General features: G+C 46.6%; 2 protein-coding genes across 2 annotated transcripts in view; one reads left to right on the forward strand and one right to left on the reverse strand.

Moving 5' to 3' along the window:
* Window positions 1–16376, reverse strand: part of T265_11342 (hypothetical protein) — a gene marked incomplete at both ends in the record, with an annotated part of 58752 nt that extends 42376 nt beyond the window's left edge. The window contains 7 exons of the mRNA XM_009177973.1: window positions 4234–4296; window positions 5608–5866; window positions 6748–6831; window positions 10994–11081; window positions 11122–11344; window positions 11403–11741; window positions 16325–16376. Coding sequence (XP_009176237.1) covers window positions 4234–4296; window positions 5608–5866; window positions 6748–6831; window positions 10994–11081; window positions 11122–11344; window positions 11403–11741; window positions 16325–16376 — 1108 coding nt within the window. The remainder of the gene's footprint in view (window positions 1–4233; window positions 4297–5607; window positions 5867–6747; window positions 6832–10993; window positions 11082–11121; window positions 11345–11402; window positions 11742–16324) is intronic.
* Window positions 4359–4541, forward strand: T265_11341 (hypothetical protein; the record flags this gene model as incomplete). Its single annotated transcript, XM_009177974.1, has 1 exon — window positions 4359–4541. One exon carries the CDS (start codon window positions 4359–4361, stop codon window positions 4539–4541), a length of 183 nt encoding a protein of 60 aa, XP_009176238.1.
* Window positions 16377–17496: the final 1120 nt, after the last annotated feature.

Raw genomic sequence — 17496 nt, forward strand, 5'->3', positions numbered from 1 at the left:
ACCACAATGTGATTTGGAATGGAGCACAAGGTCACGTGATCCCAAGTCGCAAAACACGAACAGCACACCACACTTTGATAAGCCAAACCGCTTAGTGGTAATTTTGACAGAGCATTTGCGTTGTGCAGAAACCTGAGAACAATTCTGCCTACGCTAGAAAAGCGCTCAAAGGCGCTAGTGGTGATTCCGACCACTTGTCTCTACTCGATGTGAGTGATGCTTTGCCTGTTTGATGCACCAAGGTATTGACTTAAATTTTCGAGTAGAAAGTTAGTCGGGCGATTCTACGTAAATTGGAGGCATTTGAAATGCACGGGTAATCAAACGTGTTACATCAGACGGCGAGCGTCCATCGGAGTGACCAAAACCAAGTTTGGGCGTTCGAATCCCATTTGCCCTACATGACATATCTGTCTGGCTCCATCTAGGCTAAACTGAGCAGCACTCACCAAATGAAGTTCTGCCGGGTGTTAAAAGTTTAAAGAGTAACATTAAGTCACTGAAGACGAACACCAATAAATTACGGTGGTCCTCTGATTATTTCACATCCCGTTCGGCCTTCTTTTGTGATCCCGCGTTCGGAAGTTACAATTTATGAATTTTCACCCGAACGGACAGTACAACTTGGTTTTACAACGGCTTTCTATCGCTGAAATGGCTGTACTACGTGGTGTAAGAACGAGTAACCGTGTAATTATTTCACCTACTATATTTGGATTGAACTAGTAAGCTATAAGAATAAATCGTTCAGCTGTGACACCTTTTCGGTGCCTAGCTGCCCGGCGGAAGCACGAGGGCTGGGATACTGCCAGGTTGCCCAAGCCTATACAGGGGAAGTCGAGTGGCAGATGTCGGGTTCGAACCACGGTCGGTAAACTCGCCGCCCTAACCCTTGAGCCATCTCGCCCCCTATAAGGATAAACACTGTTCCCACCGCGGGATCTTGTATTTCACTCATAGTTCACTTTATCCGGGTCGGGTGTGCACGTACCGGTAATCCAGACGCAATAGGCACTTGAGTTTCGTAAGCATGCATGGTTGGTCTGCACGTTTTGTCCACACACACACGGTGCATACATGCAGCTGTAGTTTACTTCAACATGCAGTTCCCACCCGATTTTACCATTGATTCTTGTCCCAAGTGAAGTTCACTTCTTGTTCACTCGATCTCAGGTTATCGGAAAATTTCGTGGCTTCCTGGGTCTACTACACCGAAGGTCGTGATATTAGAATGGGTCTTTCGAATCCATTGTAGTCTATGAAAACGTCCTTAGAGGAATTCGAGGCAAGTCGTGGAGAACCAAACGCTGAAATCAATCCGACAGTCCTTGATATCAACAAGTCTGATAAGTAGACAACTAAACAAGATCACATTAATGCTGGTCTGCAGGAATGGAGCAGAGGTGCTGAACCGGACTAAGTAAAAAAAATCGTTCACCTGTAGCACCCTTTCGGTGCCTAGCTACCATGCCACCCGAAGGTTGCAAGAGGGCTGGGATGCTGCCAGGTTGCCCAAGTCTAGACAGGGGAAGTCGAGAGGCAGAGGTCGGGTTCGAACCACGGACCTTCTGGTCAGTAAATTCGCGCTCTAACCACTTGGACCGTCTTGGACTAAGTCAGGAACTGATTTGATCAAAAATGGCGCCAAAATCAAATCCACCGATTCTGGTATGTAGTCGAGTCGGACATTTCGAAACTGCTGGTCAGGGATCGAACCTACGTCCACCGAGTGAGCCGTGTGACCGGACTTCCAATGGACCACTTTCTAAGAACCCGGGAGATTGGGGGTCGGAAATTGTGACTCTTTATCAATGCGACAACTGACAGATCTCTTCTTTAGCAGCGAATTGTTTGCGCATCTAGTGGAACCACGCCATTTGCTGCTCAGATCATGGAACCAGTAAACAGCAAGATAGTACACATAAAGCTGGCACTCGAAAGAGGCAACGAGAATCTTACCACGACAGAGGCAAGTGAATCGAAAATTGGGCACAGAAATAAAAACATGACACACCAGGGAATTGTGGGAAGCGATCGATAGTTTTACTCTGCTCCGCTTACGCAAAATAACCAAAAGAGAGAAAAACGGGTGCGACAGAATTGTAGGACCAACCCATGATGTCGTCTGGTCCGAAGAAATAACGTTTTACGGCTTTTTTCCGAACAAATAGACTGGCAAACACTTAAATCAAGCCACTGACATTGAGAACCTAAGGAGGTCAATGAGCCTCAGGACCAACCTGTCGTCTGGTCCGAAGAAATAACGTTTTACGGCTTTTTTCCGAACAAATAGACTGGCAAACACTTAAATCAAGCCACTGACATTGAGAACCTAAGGAGGTCAATGAGCCTCATGGGAGTCGGTTCAACATACGCTGCTGTAATCTACCTCGTTGGTCTGTTTTTATCAAAAGCACCGTACTAAACGCTTAAACGTCTTGAGAAAACTAGTTCGCCTGTTTCGAATAATCTACAGAGTTCGGATCACACATCCCCGATACAGTCCAGTTCAGTTGGACAACAACGACAACGACCTTGAGAGCAAACACCCACACTGTGACTAACAGCAGTGTAAGTGCACGCATTCTCGTCTCATTAAAAGGCACACGCTGCATGAAACTTTGAACACCTTCTCCACATAGGAAACAAAAGACGGGTGAAATGTTGGTGGTGGTGGCTGATAAATTGAGGTAACTTGGAGGTGAAGATTTCGTTGACTACACCAGGTGATAGCATGGAAATATTCGCTGACAGCAGGGGGGAGGGGGTTGGAAATGACTTGTTTATCCAGTTAGCCATCTCCAACTCTGTATGTGGCCTATGGCCAAGAGCTCCGACCAGAAGAAGGAAAGCCAAAGTGATGGCCACTGGGCAGACCATAAAGTGCTTTACTATGACGATTTCCATAACTGCACCAATCAGTTATTCGGCAGCAAAATATATTCACTAGTGTATCTGCCTCTATTGCTACTCACCATTCTTTTCAGCGACCTTAAGCATCCAACCCTGCGGGAAGAAAAAGAGGCAAAAGGCGTTTTGGCCGGATAGAGGAGTAAGGTTGAAAACGCGGTATCGGCAGTGTGTCGAAATATTGTTAGCTCGCGCGGATTTCTTGCGTGTTGATCAAGTGGATGTCGATTTGTTTGTTGAGCCTGGCAGTTAGTCTGCAGAAGCTTCGTCAGTCAGTGCGTGGTTGGTTAGGTGCTTCCTCTTTGCCTACCTGCGTTTCGTCAGACTATCTGACAAGTGTTCGTGAGATTGACCAGTTGCAGGGCACCTTTCTCATAGTAATACTGTTGTTCTGCGGTCTGTACTCCTTGCATTCGATTGGTTCATTGATCAGCTTCTTTTGGCATCACATCCTGAAAACATATCATACGCAACACATACGTGCATTCATCCACCGTTCTTCTGATCTTACTGAGTGATTGTGATATGAGGAAGGGGCTCGCGGGTACCACAAGATGACCGGATTTATCCAAGTCAGATTGCCATTCGTGGCAATCTATCCGAAGGTTACTGGACAGTAAACGTAGTGATTCAGTGTAAAAGTATCACGGTAACACTTCAGGAGAGACAACTGCGAAGTTTTTGCGGCCAATAACTTATATTTATGTCTCGGCAGAATGCGTGTGCTAACATGCTCAGGTATGGGAAAGTTTGACTCGCCAGAACATTCACACGAGATGTCCGGCCGGATGAAAATGAAGCAACCAGCCGCAGGACAGGTTAACGGTCCGTTGCCCTACCTTTTTGATATATCAGGTGGATGGCTCAGTGGTTAGGGTGCCAATTTACTGACCGGAAGGTTCGTGGTTCGAACCGGACGTCTGCATCACAACTTTCCTCGTCTAGGCTAGGGCAACCTGGCAGTATGTTCACCCTCGTGCTTCTTTCAGTTGGCATGGCAGCTGGGCAGCGAAGGAAGCACGATGGCTGAGATACTGCCAGGTTGCCAAGCATAGACAAGGGCATTCTAACCAATGACCTTCCGGTTTGTAAGCTCGCGCCTTAACCACTTAGTCATCCCAAGCTAATCTGTGAATCAGTGCGATCCAACAAACAGATTTTTTAACGATTAATCGCTTCACGTAAGCCAAGATACGGAGTGTGAAGCTCACGAGACATCCCTTCCCGATGACTATCCAAGTTGTCTGCATTAGGTGAAGACGCAGTACAAGTATTAAGTGTCGCGCACTAAGACTATAAATCCACGAAAGTAGTAAAACCCACCTGCTAGTACTGAAGGCGGTTGATCGGAAACTGACAGACTGGAGAGTACCGCTCGCAGTTCATCTGGGAGAGTCAAGGAGATAACCGAAGTAGCATCATTCGGCACTGATTCGTCCACACGCTCCATGCAGGGTGATAGCGAACGACGTTCAGAACGATCTGGTGTGGTTGCCCTGGCACTGAAAGATGAGGAACACTCTGAGTCGGTCGTCACGTGTCCTTGGAAAGAGGTGTCCGGCTCGGCTACTACTTCATCTTCCTGGAAGCGTGGCACGTTGAAGGCAGGAAGGTGTAAAGGGAATTTGTAAAACGAACCCGCAAAACGTCCGATCCATGAGGTAAAAGTAACAGCAACAGTAACAGAAAGAAAAACCACCCTATTTCCCGAAAAGTTCAAATAGACATTCGACCATTAGTGTGCATGTAACGGTAGGTTGGGCTTCGTACATGTATATCAGGCAATCGTGTCATCGGAAACATAACTCTAGAAAGGGACATCGACGTTTCACTGCCGTTACAGCATAAATCGAAGAATCTGAGGCGACCGCGTAACTTGCTTGAGTTCGGTTGGGAAAGTACCGCAGGTAATGAGTTTCTCACTCTGTGTTCAACAGCGAAAAAAATTCCGCCCGCACACAAGTGGGCTAAGTTTTCAGAAACATTATAAACTGAATTATGAATAAATGATCTTGACGTCTACCGTTGGGCTAATAATCAGTCTGGTTGGCAAGTGTTGAAATTTAGACATCGGGAATAAATGATCAAAACGGAAATTTCGCAGAGATCTCTTCTAATTGTAAATTACGCTCGAATCGGAGGTAAAACATACACAATAGAAGCAATCCTTCTGGGTAATCTAGAGGGTAAGAAAGGAAACTTGCTGAATAGTCAAATATGAAGCTGCTTTTTTATATAAGAAGAACTTGTCTCTGACAGACTCGTGAACTTCACATAGAACAGAAAACGAGGGTCTGCATCACAACTTTCCTCGTCTAGGCTAGGGCAACCTGGCAGTATGTTCACCCTCGTGCTTCTTTCAGTTGGCATGGCAGCTGGGCAGCGAAGGAAGCACGATGGCTGAGATACTGCCAGGTTGCCAAGCATAGACAAGGGCATTCTAACCAATGACCTTCCGGTTTGTAAGCTCGCGCCTTAACCACTTAGTCATCCCAAGCTAATCTGTGAATCAGTGCGATCCAACAAACAGATTTTTTAACGATTAATCGCTTCACGTAAGCCAAGATACGGAGTGTGAAGCTCACGAGACATCCCTTCCCGATGACTATCCAAGTTGTCTGCATTAGGTGAAGACGCAGTACAAGTATTAAGTGTCGCGCACTAAGACTATAAATCCACGAAAGTAGTAAAACCCACCTGCTAGTACTGAAGGCGGTTGATCGGAAACTGACAGACTGGAGAGTACCGCTCGCAGTTCATCTGGGAGAGTCAAGGAGATAACCGAAGTAGCATCATTCGGCACTGATTCGTCCACACGCTCCATGCAGGGTGATAGCGAACGACGTTCAGAACGATCTGGTGTGGTTGCCCTGGCACTGAAAGATGAGGAACACTCTGAGTCGGTCGTCACGTGTCCTTGGAAAGAGGTGTCCGGCTCGGCTACTACTTCATCTTCCTGGAAGCGTGGCACGTTGAAGGCAGGAAGGTGTAAAGGGAATTTGTAAAACGAACCCGCAAAACGTCCGATCCATGAGGTAAAAGTAACAGCAACAGTAACAGAAAGAAAAACCACCCTATTTCCCGAAAAGTTCAAATAGACATTCGACCATTAGTGTGCATGTAACGGTAGGTTGGGCTTCGTACATGTATATCAGGCAATCGTGTCATCGGAAACATAACTCTAGAAAGGGACATCGACGTTTCACTGCCGTTACAGCATAAATCGAAGAATCTGAGGCGACCGCGTAACTTGCTTGAGTTCGGTTGGGAAAGTACCGCAGGTAATGAGTTTCTCACTCTGTGTTCAACAGCGAAAAAAATTCCGCCCGCACACAAGTGGGCTAAGTTTTCAGAAACATTATAAACTGAATTATGAATAAATGATCTTGACGTCTACCGTTGGGCTAATAATCAGTCTGGTTGGCAAGTGTTGAAATTTAGACATCGGGAATAAATGATCAAAACGGAAATTTCGCAGAGATCTCTTCTAATTGTAAATTACGCTCGAATCGGAGGTAAAACATACACAATAGAAGCAATCCTTCTGGGTAATCTAGAGGGTAAGAAAGGAAACTTGCTGAATAGTCAAATATGAAGCTGCTTTTTTATATAAGAAGAACTTGTCTCTGACAGACTCGTGAACTTCACATAGAACAGAAAACGAGGATGCTACTCAGCGCACAGACCGACAAGTAGAACTCAAACAAGTTGGATATAAAAAATCAGTCGAGAAACAACCAAGGCTGTCTCCGTTGCAGATGGCCGAGCGACACCAACAGAGCGTCAAACCACCGCCCTGCGAGGACATTTTGTTAACAGGACAAAAATAAAACTCACCAGACCTTTTCTCCCGAGAGGATAAATAACAGGTAGGTGAATATTTTCATCCTCGGTGATGCCATCAGCATCTGCTGATTCGAACTGAATTAGAAAGAAATCAGAGAGCTTCGAAAAAACGAAGATTGACAGCAGCAGTGGCAAACACACTCACAATTCGGTTAAGTTGTATTCATAAATGAACGCCTGTGAGGTCGGTGAGTAATTTGTCTCAGTACAGACCAGAAAATATACGAGCTCGGAGCTTACGGCGACCCGGAAGAGCGAATTGCGGCTGTGATACAAATTACGCCACTCAATACACCATTTGAAGCGCTATTCAGGAACATGTTATGGCTCGAGCGGTACTAGTGACCGGGACGTCCGTCGTTTGATTTGATTAATTCTGTCCACACCTCGGCATCTTCGCGATCTTCGGTAAAAATAAAAAAGATAAAGCGTTCAGCTGTAGCACCCTTCCGGTGCCTAGCTGCCATGCCACCCGAAGGGAGCACGAGGGCTGGGATACTGCCAGGTTGCCCAAGCCTAGACAGGGGAAGTCGAGTGGCGGAGGTCGGATTCGAACCGCGGACCTTCAGGTTAGTAATCCGCGCTCTAACCACTTCGGCCATCTCGCCCCCTTCGGGCTTCCATCGAGTTACCCGGAAGTCACAGACTGGAGGGATTCCACAAATGAAACGATTTATTTATTTCTGTGAACCCATTCACGTTCAAAAAGGCAGGGACAAGAGAAAACTCAGTGGTGGACGCCAAAGATACTGAACAGAAGGTTGAGATCTAACCCCAGCTTTCCGGTCACTTCAGTCCGGGTACGGCTAACGTGTCAGTATTGCACCCCTGATGCTTCTTTGAATCTTAAGGGCAGGATTCTAAGCCACTGCAATGCAGCCGTTCGGTTGTAACATAATTTCGATGCTGCCATGCCACCCAAAGGAAGCACAACGGCTGAGATATTGTCAGGCTGCCCAAGCTCAGACAGAAGATGAGTTTAGGTTCGAACTACGGACCTTCCTGCAAAAAGGCAGGGACAAGAGAAAACTCAGTGGTGGACGCCAAAGATACTGAACAGAAGGTTGAGATCTAACCCCAGCTTTCCGGTCACTTCAGTCCGGGTACGGCTAACGTGTCAGTATTGCACCCCTGATGCTTCTTTGAATCTTAAGGGCAGGATTCTAAGCCACTGCAATGCAGCCGTTCGGTTGTAACATAATTTCGATGCTGCCTGCCATGCCAAAGGAAGCACAACGGCTGAGATATTGTCAGGCTGCCCAAGCTCAGACAGAAGATGAGGTTAGGTTCGAACTACGGACCTTCCTGTCAGTACGTTTTGCCCAAACCACTGGAGAAACTCGAGCTCAGATTATTATATATTATTATCGTTCAGCTGTAACACTTTGGGTGCCTAGCTGTAATGCCGCCCAAAAGAAGCACGAGGGCTGGGATACTGCCAAGTTGCCCGAGCCTAGACAGGAGAAGTCGAGAGGTACAGGTCGGTTTCGAACCACGGACCTTCCGGTCAGTAAATTCGCGCTCTAACCACTAAACCATCTTGAGGTCAGAAGTTCAGACCAGTTAGACAATGAGCCAGTTAAGACGTTCTTCGATCTTTTCTAAGGCGAAGTTCTCACCAAGTAGTCACTACAGTTGAAACTGATGGTTCCCAGGCCATTGACTATATCTGCCACTGGAAACAAGGGTTAGTTGCAATCCGGGGAGATGTAAACACGGTTAATCCAATGTGGGAAACTGTTATCCTTAATATTCTGGAACCCTCAGGAATCGTACAAAACCACTAAAGCAACACCTCTTGATGAGACCGCAAAAGTACAAACTGAACCATTCTACGTCATTTAATTGTGGTACCTTGGAGTGCATTCCTGCAATCCGTAAATGTGAGAAGGCTAGCATACTGTCATGTTGCCCAAATTGGATAGGAACAGATGAAAAGTCGGAGATCACGGTTTAACCCATGAGTTATATCACGGAGCTTTGAATCACGAGTACGAACGCATGTAGGCTTCGTATCCCACGACTGTTAACCACTTTATAGTCTTCTGTCATTGTGATGCCGTTAACTTGGGCACTGCATTCATTCACGGCAGCCTAACTAAGGAACATGATTTCTCAGTGAACATAACGGAATGCCGGCTAGGAAGGGATATCTCCATCGATAGAAATAGCTGACTAAAGCAAAGCACAACTGCACCTGAGCCTAACTAGCCTACTAAACGGTCAACGTTAGCGGGCAATTGCTGTGAGTGACTGTATTACCCACAGTGTTACCAAGCACATTTTCCCCCAGGTTCTCTGTTCATGTGCGCGCCAGTGAGACAATCACCCCGATGCCGTGGGCAGTGTCTTGGATTAAAGATGTGAATACGAACCAAACCAAGAAGGATAGAAACAGATGAGATAATGGTGATTTAGTAAGCTGATTTCAAGTATATAGATGGGACGTGCTTGAATGAGGTAGTATATGGTGATTGGAAACCCCTCAGAATCCGCACATGCCGCTATTTCAGGCTCAATTTATCTGCGACATGATGTAGCTTGGAATGTCCCGGATGGCTTTGTCTCAACTGTTTACCAAATAGCCCAAAGTTTTGGATGCGAGTTAGCAAGATGCGACCGGTTAGTGATCTGTTACCACAAACCCCCATTGTCAATCGATCATCTTTACATCTATGCAAACTGAGTGCCTAAGACTTTCTGATTCTGGTGGACTAATTGGCAATTATTCGCCAAGAGGGAGCCACAGATGAGAACCTCTAATTTCCCTCACATGCTTTCAGTTCGCGGGATATGGAAGGAGTGACCCGAAAACACGGTTCGCGTGAACTTAATTGTCCTTTGCAGATGAAATAAAACAAGTAATTCTATGGGGATTTCGATGGCTGCATTACCAAGCACCGGTTCTCTGGTCACCGTAATACAGCTGCGCTGGAGACAGATCAGCCCGTAAGGCACGAAATCATCCAACACAAGGTCTGCGATTTGTAGTCTACGCCTGGAAAACCCAACATTAGCTCAGCCCTTGTGCTTGGTTCGAGTTGCATAACAACTGTGCACCGAAAGGGAGTAACAAGTGGACTACTATTCTCCGAATCAAATCGCACTCTTTCGGTGCTCAGCTGCCGTGCCAGAGGAAGGAAGCATGATGGCTGGAATACTACCAGGTTGCCCAAGTCCCACTTCGTTCTAAATCCACCGAAGCTAGCCAATACCGGTTACGTTTAAGCGACCTCAACGTCAAAGGCAACTCTGTCAGATGGAGAGAATTCTGGCCTTTGGTGATTCAATCTGCCAAAACCACAACTGCCGGAGCCCTTCAACTAAGCAAGGCGACATAAAACCCCAATATCTCTCCTTGAAATGAAAGGTGTGTCTGAAAGTGGATTCGATCAACCAGAATCACATTGAGACATCGCAGTCTGATGGCAGCTGTTAACTATGCCAAGCATATAAAGAGCAGAAAATCCCTTAATGCCGCCGTCTCTAGAGGCATACAGTCTGTAGCTGATGGGAAGATTTCTGTTGATTGTTGGCACGACGATGCACAGACGCATAGACGCAGAAAGCTACTCGCAAACAATTGGCATCGTCTTTTTCTGGTGCAGTGAACTTTAGTCCTGGATGTTTTACCTTGGGTACCACGGATATCTTTGCTCTTCGCGATCATGTGAACGGCAGATAAAAATAATGGTTACCGGTTAGGATTTGTCATTCTCGTCAATGGCGAAGATGGCGAAAAGGCAAATACCGCTCGCAGACCCTCAGACGCAAAAACTTAAGACGATGATCGTATTATCCAACATAACTTCGGAGCTTACTCGTTCTGCAGTCTGATGAAAGATTATCGTATTTTGATGGAATACGAGGGAAGGGTGGCGGTGCCAGAACTACTTCAACATCTGGTTGGGGGTGTAACTCTTATCTCTGCACCATCAAACGGAGCTTACAGGCTGCCGAGTCACAACGACAAACGCCATTCTCAACACCACAAAGTGCAACGCAGCATGACAGACGTTGCTTGCAGGCATACCTAAGTCACTGGTCGGAGTATGGACGGCCACATCAATAAAAATGATGTTCCCTCATGACACAGTATTCAAAAACAACGCTCTCCAGAGCACCCATACTAAGAATCAGCTGTATTCAGCATCCTCCTCGTTTTGTGACTTAGGTAAGGTGGTGCCAAAAACCTTGCAGAAATATTGTAAGAACGGCCATACCCAATAACACTTACGTCTTCATACATTCCCAGTTTATCTGGTGCACTTTCAAACGGATAATCAAACGTTCGGGGTTCTCCAACCGCTTCCTTCCACCAAAATCTACAACAAAAAAATCAATCGAGCAAAACCACTTTCTTACTTCACTTCGGACAAAGTTGCATCACGAACTAGTGGTGCCTTGGCATTCCCTACCGTAGAAGCGAATGCCGTGCCAGAGACCACCGATTGTTCAATGGGCTGATTGAAACAATTGTAGACTCGGTCGTCGAAATTCAACACCAAGTCTGTGAGAGATCCACTGCAAAGCAGGTCCAAATCTGACTGGTCTGTTGGTAGCGATCCATCTGAACGTCTACATTGGACTGGTTCATTGAGACAAATTTGACCGCGGCTGCTTGAATCATCGGATAAAATGTCTACCTCCTTGCATCACGACTAGTGGTGCCTTGGCATTCCCTACCGTAGAAGCGAATGCCGTGCCAGAGACCACCGATTGTTCAATGGGCTGATTGAAACAATTGTAGACTCGGTCGTCGAAATTCAACACCAAGTCTGTGAGAGATCCACTGCAAAGCAGGTCCAAATCTGACTGGTCTGTTGGTAGCGATCCATCTGAACGTCTACATTGGACTGGTTCATTGAGACAAATTTGACCGCGGCTGCTTGAATCATCGGATAAAATGTCTACCTCCAAAGGGGCTAATGGTGCGTCAACACACAAATCCATTGAACTACGGTTGTGGCCCAGCCGGCTGTCACCTGGAAGGAGAAAGGACCAAGTGTCACTGCGAAGTAAAAGAAGTAGTGTGACTCATAAGCTGACGATGAATGATCATTGTAGGGTGTTTTGTGATCTGCCAGACAGAGCTGTCGGTGTCTAGCTCTGATGTCGCTAAAAATGATAACGACAACGGCTGATAATGTTCGCTCAAATGAATAGTGTAACTGGTCACCGCAAGTATGTTAATCGACTTGAAGAAAGGCACTAGCAGGAAACGAACCCGTCGCATTCGGCGAAAGGCTGGAGAAACTGAAGCACGTATATGCATTGGACGTGCATCGCAGGGCTGACAGTGCGGGGTCAGTACCGACTTATGGAAGACACATGGAAGCCAATTCAGAATAAAGCTGCCACAAGTCCCACCGTAAGAACTTCCACATGAGACAAACAGCCATCCGTCAGTGTTGAGGGGCCAAAACACCAAAGTCCTATAAGGGTCTATTCCATATGGGCAACAGTGAGCACCTTGGGAATCTTGCTAGATTGGAAAGTTGCATTTGTTTACGTTTCCTTCAATTTGACTTGCTTTCCCCGTCTTTTTGAGCAATAATAGCGGACAGTGGGGCCACAAAATAACGCTTCAAAGTTTGACGTCGGGCTCACAGAACACTGATCGAAAACGGGAACAAGCACCTCTAAGTGTGTGAAGCACCCAAGTCACCGAAAATGGTACCAGAAGCAGTACCATTAAAAATTGGCATCACAGAACATGCGGTCACGTGAAACCCAAAACCATCAATCTCTACACTCAACAGGACGAAATACGACCATTTACCAAAGTATGGTCGAAATAAACATACGTGAGACGAGAACAGCGGATTCGGCAATCGGTTACCAAAGCTGCGTCCAAAACTAGGACAGAAGATAAATGTGAGTAAATGGCATCAGCATTGTGTAGTGAAAATGAAATAGCCAGTGCGGGGTTTCAGCAGAGCCTGCCAGCGGCACTCAAACTAGTGGCCAGGATCAGTTTACAGTCGGAAAGCCCCTAGTGAGCAGAGATTAGAATTAGGCCGTATAAGTAGAGCGCCAGGCCCTCCTTAATGTGATATCCCTGCTTGATTATCTAACCACCCAGCCCTAAAGAGGCGAACCAATACTGTGACAAATATCGTATCAGGAAGCTATACAAACCAACCGGAATTATGGTATGAAAATACGCGCGTGAATTTTCTTCGAACATCAGGAATTACTCCGTACTGGGCTGATTTTCTGCATGAGGGAATGGGAACGTTTCTCCTTCAGTAACTGTTCAGATATTCACGGTCAACGAATTGACATACTAAACGACGAGGATGTACTGGAATTGCCCCATATTTCTCCTGAGAAATCAGATCACACGGAAATTTAAGCAAGTTGGTAGCAAACATGCGAGCCCCTTACAGTAACCTACAGCCGAAAACTCCCTATCTGTCGTTCGCGATTACATCCGAAAGCGACAAATGGCTTGGCAAAACTCACACTGAAAACACTTCGACAGTCCACGAATAGTTTTTCCCCTATTGGGGTTTATACGTAGGCGTAATATACAGATTTCCGTCAGCCTTGTTCCACTTAAACAAACTGTACGCAGTTGGGAAGATGAATTTTGGTGTTAGTGAGTGGCACAAATGACCTGAAACACCAAGACCGAACCGTTCGCCTGTAACGTCCATTCGGTGCCTACATGCCATCCTCCCGAAAGGAGTATAAGAGCTGAGATACAGCAGGTCGTCCAAGGCTAAACAGGGACAGTCGAGAGGCAGCGGCTGGGTTCCAATCACAGACCTTCCAGTCCAGGTGTAACCAATGAGCTATTTCGAGCTCAAGATCAAACGCATTATCATCATCATCATCATCATCATCATCATCATCATCATCATCGATATCATGATATCAGTGTTCAACACCGATGCTTCGTTACCATACAACCATCATTTATTTGAAAGCCTTACTGTAAAGAAAAGGATAAAAGTGGACGGGGGAGGGACTTGGTTCTAGCTTACTACAATCACTGCGAGGCACCTACACCTCCAAATGCTCATTCCGGCAATCTGGATAGAAACTGACGACAAGATCGTGAGTGACATCGGTTGGCATCCATATCTTGCAGCGTCTCCAACCAGACGTAGTGGGGATCATGCAGTCTCCATCCTGAAAGGCGAGTAGCGCCGACAGCGCCGAAACGTTTCGTGATTTATTCAATACCCTACTGACATGTCAAAGGTTGTCCACCTCTCTGCTTCGGTTAGGTTTTCCGTTAACACCGGAGTACTTTCGAAATGGGGTTCAGTTCAGTCCAGTTGAGGTGAACAACCGTGAACCATATACGTACGTATGATGCTTCTGGAAGCCGCAACATACGACGATGAAGAGTGAAACAGGATCAGAAGTCAGAAGACAGACTAAACAATGGGAAAATAATGGCTGTGTGGCGCTGTCGAGAAGTACCTTTAAACATTGGCATCATAAAGCTAGAATACAAAGGCCTCGCAGGCGATGCTCCCAGCGGCGCAAACACCCGTTGTTATGCTCTCCGTAATTCGCCTCAAGGACATGCGTTGCCCACCAGAACTGGCCACAGCAAACATGTAATAGCGAAATACTCAACCGACGGGAACACAGGGCGGATGACCAACGGTGTGTATTTGGTGCAGCAAAATCAAGTCACCAACTGAAGACGTTGATTGACTGCAGACACGTACCGTAGTGCTATGATATCTGTAAGGCATCGACGGTCATAAGCTGGCAATTTCCTATTGCTTTCTACACGTTGTTTAGGTTTCAAAACCGCAAAGCTACGGTCATCATCACTGACATCAACCCCACATAGCAACAGTAGTGCTTCATTGCCATACCACGTACGTATGGGGAGTGTGCGTGTGAACATGCGCACCATGTGTATTTGGTAAACACGGGCTTCTTTGAAAATTGATTCAGCATTGAATGAAGAGAATAAAGGACAATTCTAATGAAAGTCAATTTTACTGCCAGACTCATAATGCTCACCGTATGTTTTCATGCATCCACGCGTGGCGGAGCAAAAATATGGGAGAAATATGAGTTGATAAAAAATCCCAACAAGGGAGGTTCCCAGAGAGCAACGCAATGGACTAAATCGGACTGCCAGCCTCTTGTAGCGAAAAAGAATTTACCGCTAATGCCCCCGATGGCTTCTACATTCAGATCAGATGTCTTTTAAGCTGGGCACAACAGTGGACGCCTGACGAACCCATGGCCCTTCCTTCACTTTCAAAATTGTGTGACAGCCTCATCAAGCTGATCGGCCTTTCTCACCACAGGCCAACTGAATGGTTACCCGAGGTGCCAGAACGCCATCAACATCAGCTGTAAGGACTGCGGACTGGTAGCAGTGGTTATAACTGCCATAGTTTCGTTCAACGAAGGTTTGGAAAGATAGGGTAGGTACCTGCACCGAAGGGGTGCTACAGCTGAAAGATTTTTTCACATGTAACCAAATGCACCTGACTTTCATGCCACAAGAAAGAAGTACGAGGGCTGTGATACTGTCAGGTTGCCCAAGCCTAGATAGAAGTCGAGATGTATAAAGTCGGGTTCGAACTGCAGACCTTCCTGTCAGTAAATTTACGCTCGAACCACGGAACAGGCTCGCCCCGATTCCGCAAAGCACTAACTCACAAAAAACAACCAACAATGTGCCACCACATGCGATCTAACCTTAAACACAGACGCAGCACATCGCCATTATCTATAGGTGGTGCCTGTCAATCACTGATTATAGCTGCTACTGGGATAGTCATGTGGACTCGGATCACGTGCATGTTCGTTGCTACATCTCGCTACGCTTCTCAGGGGCACGCAAGATGTGAATACCTAAATGGTCACTGAGAAGCGCCCAGACCCTGAATTGAGGCAGGCCTACCAAAACTGCTTAATGAAGCCACTGACTCAATCCCCCAAGATCATGAGCACTCAATAAGTAACGGCGCAGTGAAATAGATATAAGCATTGTATGCTGTGCAACATCCCGGAATTTCTCGAATTGCGAACACGTAATTCTCTGGTCCAGAGCACAATAAATAAAAATCAGTCAGCTGTAGCACCATTTCAGCGCCTAGCTGCCATGCCACACGAAGGAGGCACGAGGGCTGGGATAATGCCAGGTTGCCCAAGCCTAGACAGAGGAAGTCGAGAGGCAGAGGTCGAGTTCGAACCACGGAGAGCACAATGCTACTCGACGAACGGTCTGACCTCAGGTGAAAAAAGCATTTGCGAAGATTGAGAAGTTTGGTGGATCACGAAAGCCGACGAGATGGAGGCTAGAAAGTTCTGGAATATACTCAAACTATTCTCGCTGATACGGGCTATAGGTTTGGAATCTTCTGTTGGGCGAAACATTCATTGAGAAAAAAATGGTACGCATATTTCTCGTCTGAGCCTTATATTGAACACTGTAAACAGTTCAATGGCCACCAAGAGCTGTTCAACCGGCCAGCAACTCAAGCCTGAACAATAAACTTTAAACCCCAACGGCTTCCGAAATAAGCGAGCGCCTTTTCTGCCTCAAGCGTCAAGGGACTACTTTCCGGAGTAAACTCACGCCATCCGTTTGGAGATGAACAGGAATCACTCATTTGGTGACTGTATAACATGTTTACTTATAACTGGGCGAAACAGGCCTTCCCGAACAATTGGGATGGGTCAAAAGTTGCCCCTCCAGCACATGATTCCAAAGAACACATGCGATTAGATGAATCCGGAAAGTTCAAACTAGAGATTTCCCTGAATCTTGAAACAGTCTGTATGAGGCAAACGGAGCAAAAAATCACCCGCTGCTCTAATTACACGCAGTGGGGCCATGAGCGAAGAAGCGCTGCCACAACACCATGTCAATTGGTCGGGTGCATCGATAACTGGAAAGGGCCAAAAAGCATTTTTTGATTGGACTGCGTATAGACCAATCCGAGTCGCGCATATTCAGCTCACAGATTCACGGATTGATACCTAGGATCGAGGCTATCGCCCAAGTTTCCCGAGTCGCTTTTGTTCTTGTCGGTCAGTGGCTGTCGTTCACCTGAAAGGCACAAGTGAAAAAAAGGGTGTAGCACTGCTCCTTATGTTCTCAGCGCTGGACAGTATGCTCGCCAGCGCGAGGATTCGCATAAACAAGTGTCTAATAGTGCTTTAAACTGGGTTCTAGAAGGAGCGTGAACAACCGCCGGAGGAAGGTCATTCCACGCAACTACCACCCGAAATGAGAAAATAATTTGTCTAATGAATGTGTGTGCTCTGAGCTTGAAAATTTTCTTACTATGTCCCCGCCGTGTGTTTGGTGGGCCAACGGTAAAAAAAACCTGTTTGCCAATCTTTGTTCAAACAGGGCATAAGTAAGAATTAGGTCCCCTCGGGGGCGACGGTACTCCAGGGGCAAGAGATCAAGCATTGCGAGACGCGTTTCGTAGTCCACGGGTTTGAGGCCGGCAGCCATTCTCGTGGCGGCCCGCTGGACACGCTCAATGAGGGTGACGTCTTTCGTAAGTCCTGAGTAGACAACTTGGTTGGCGTATTCCAGGAGCGGTCAGACGTAAGGCCCAATAGCGCGTTTGGAAGTCCATGCGAGTAATACGGGAGAAGGTGGGCCAAATCATCCGTAAAATGGCGAATGCTTTTTGGGCCGAGTTCTCATGGTGCAGTGAGAAGGACAAGTTTGAGGAGACCCAGATGCCCAAATCCTTTTTGGCATCTGTCCTCATGATGTTTTCTGGTCTCTTT

The sequence above is a fragment of the Opisthorchis viverrini genome (assembly GCF_000715545.1).
Source record: "Opisthorchis viverrini unplaced genomic scaffold opera_v5_476, whole genome shotgun sequence".
NCBI classification, from domain to species: Eukaryota; Metazoa; Platyhelminthes; class Trematoda; order Opisthorchiida; family Opisthorchiidae; genus Opisthorchis; species Opisthorchis viverrini.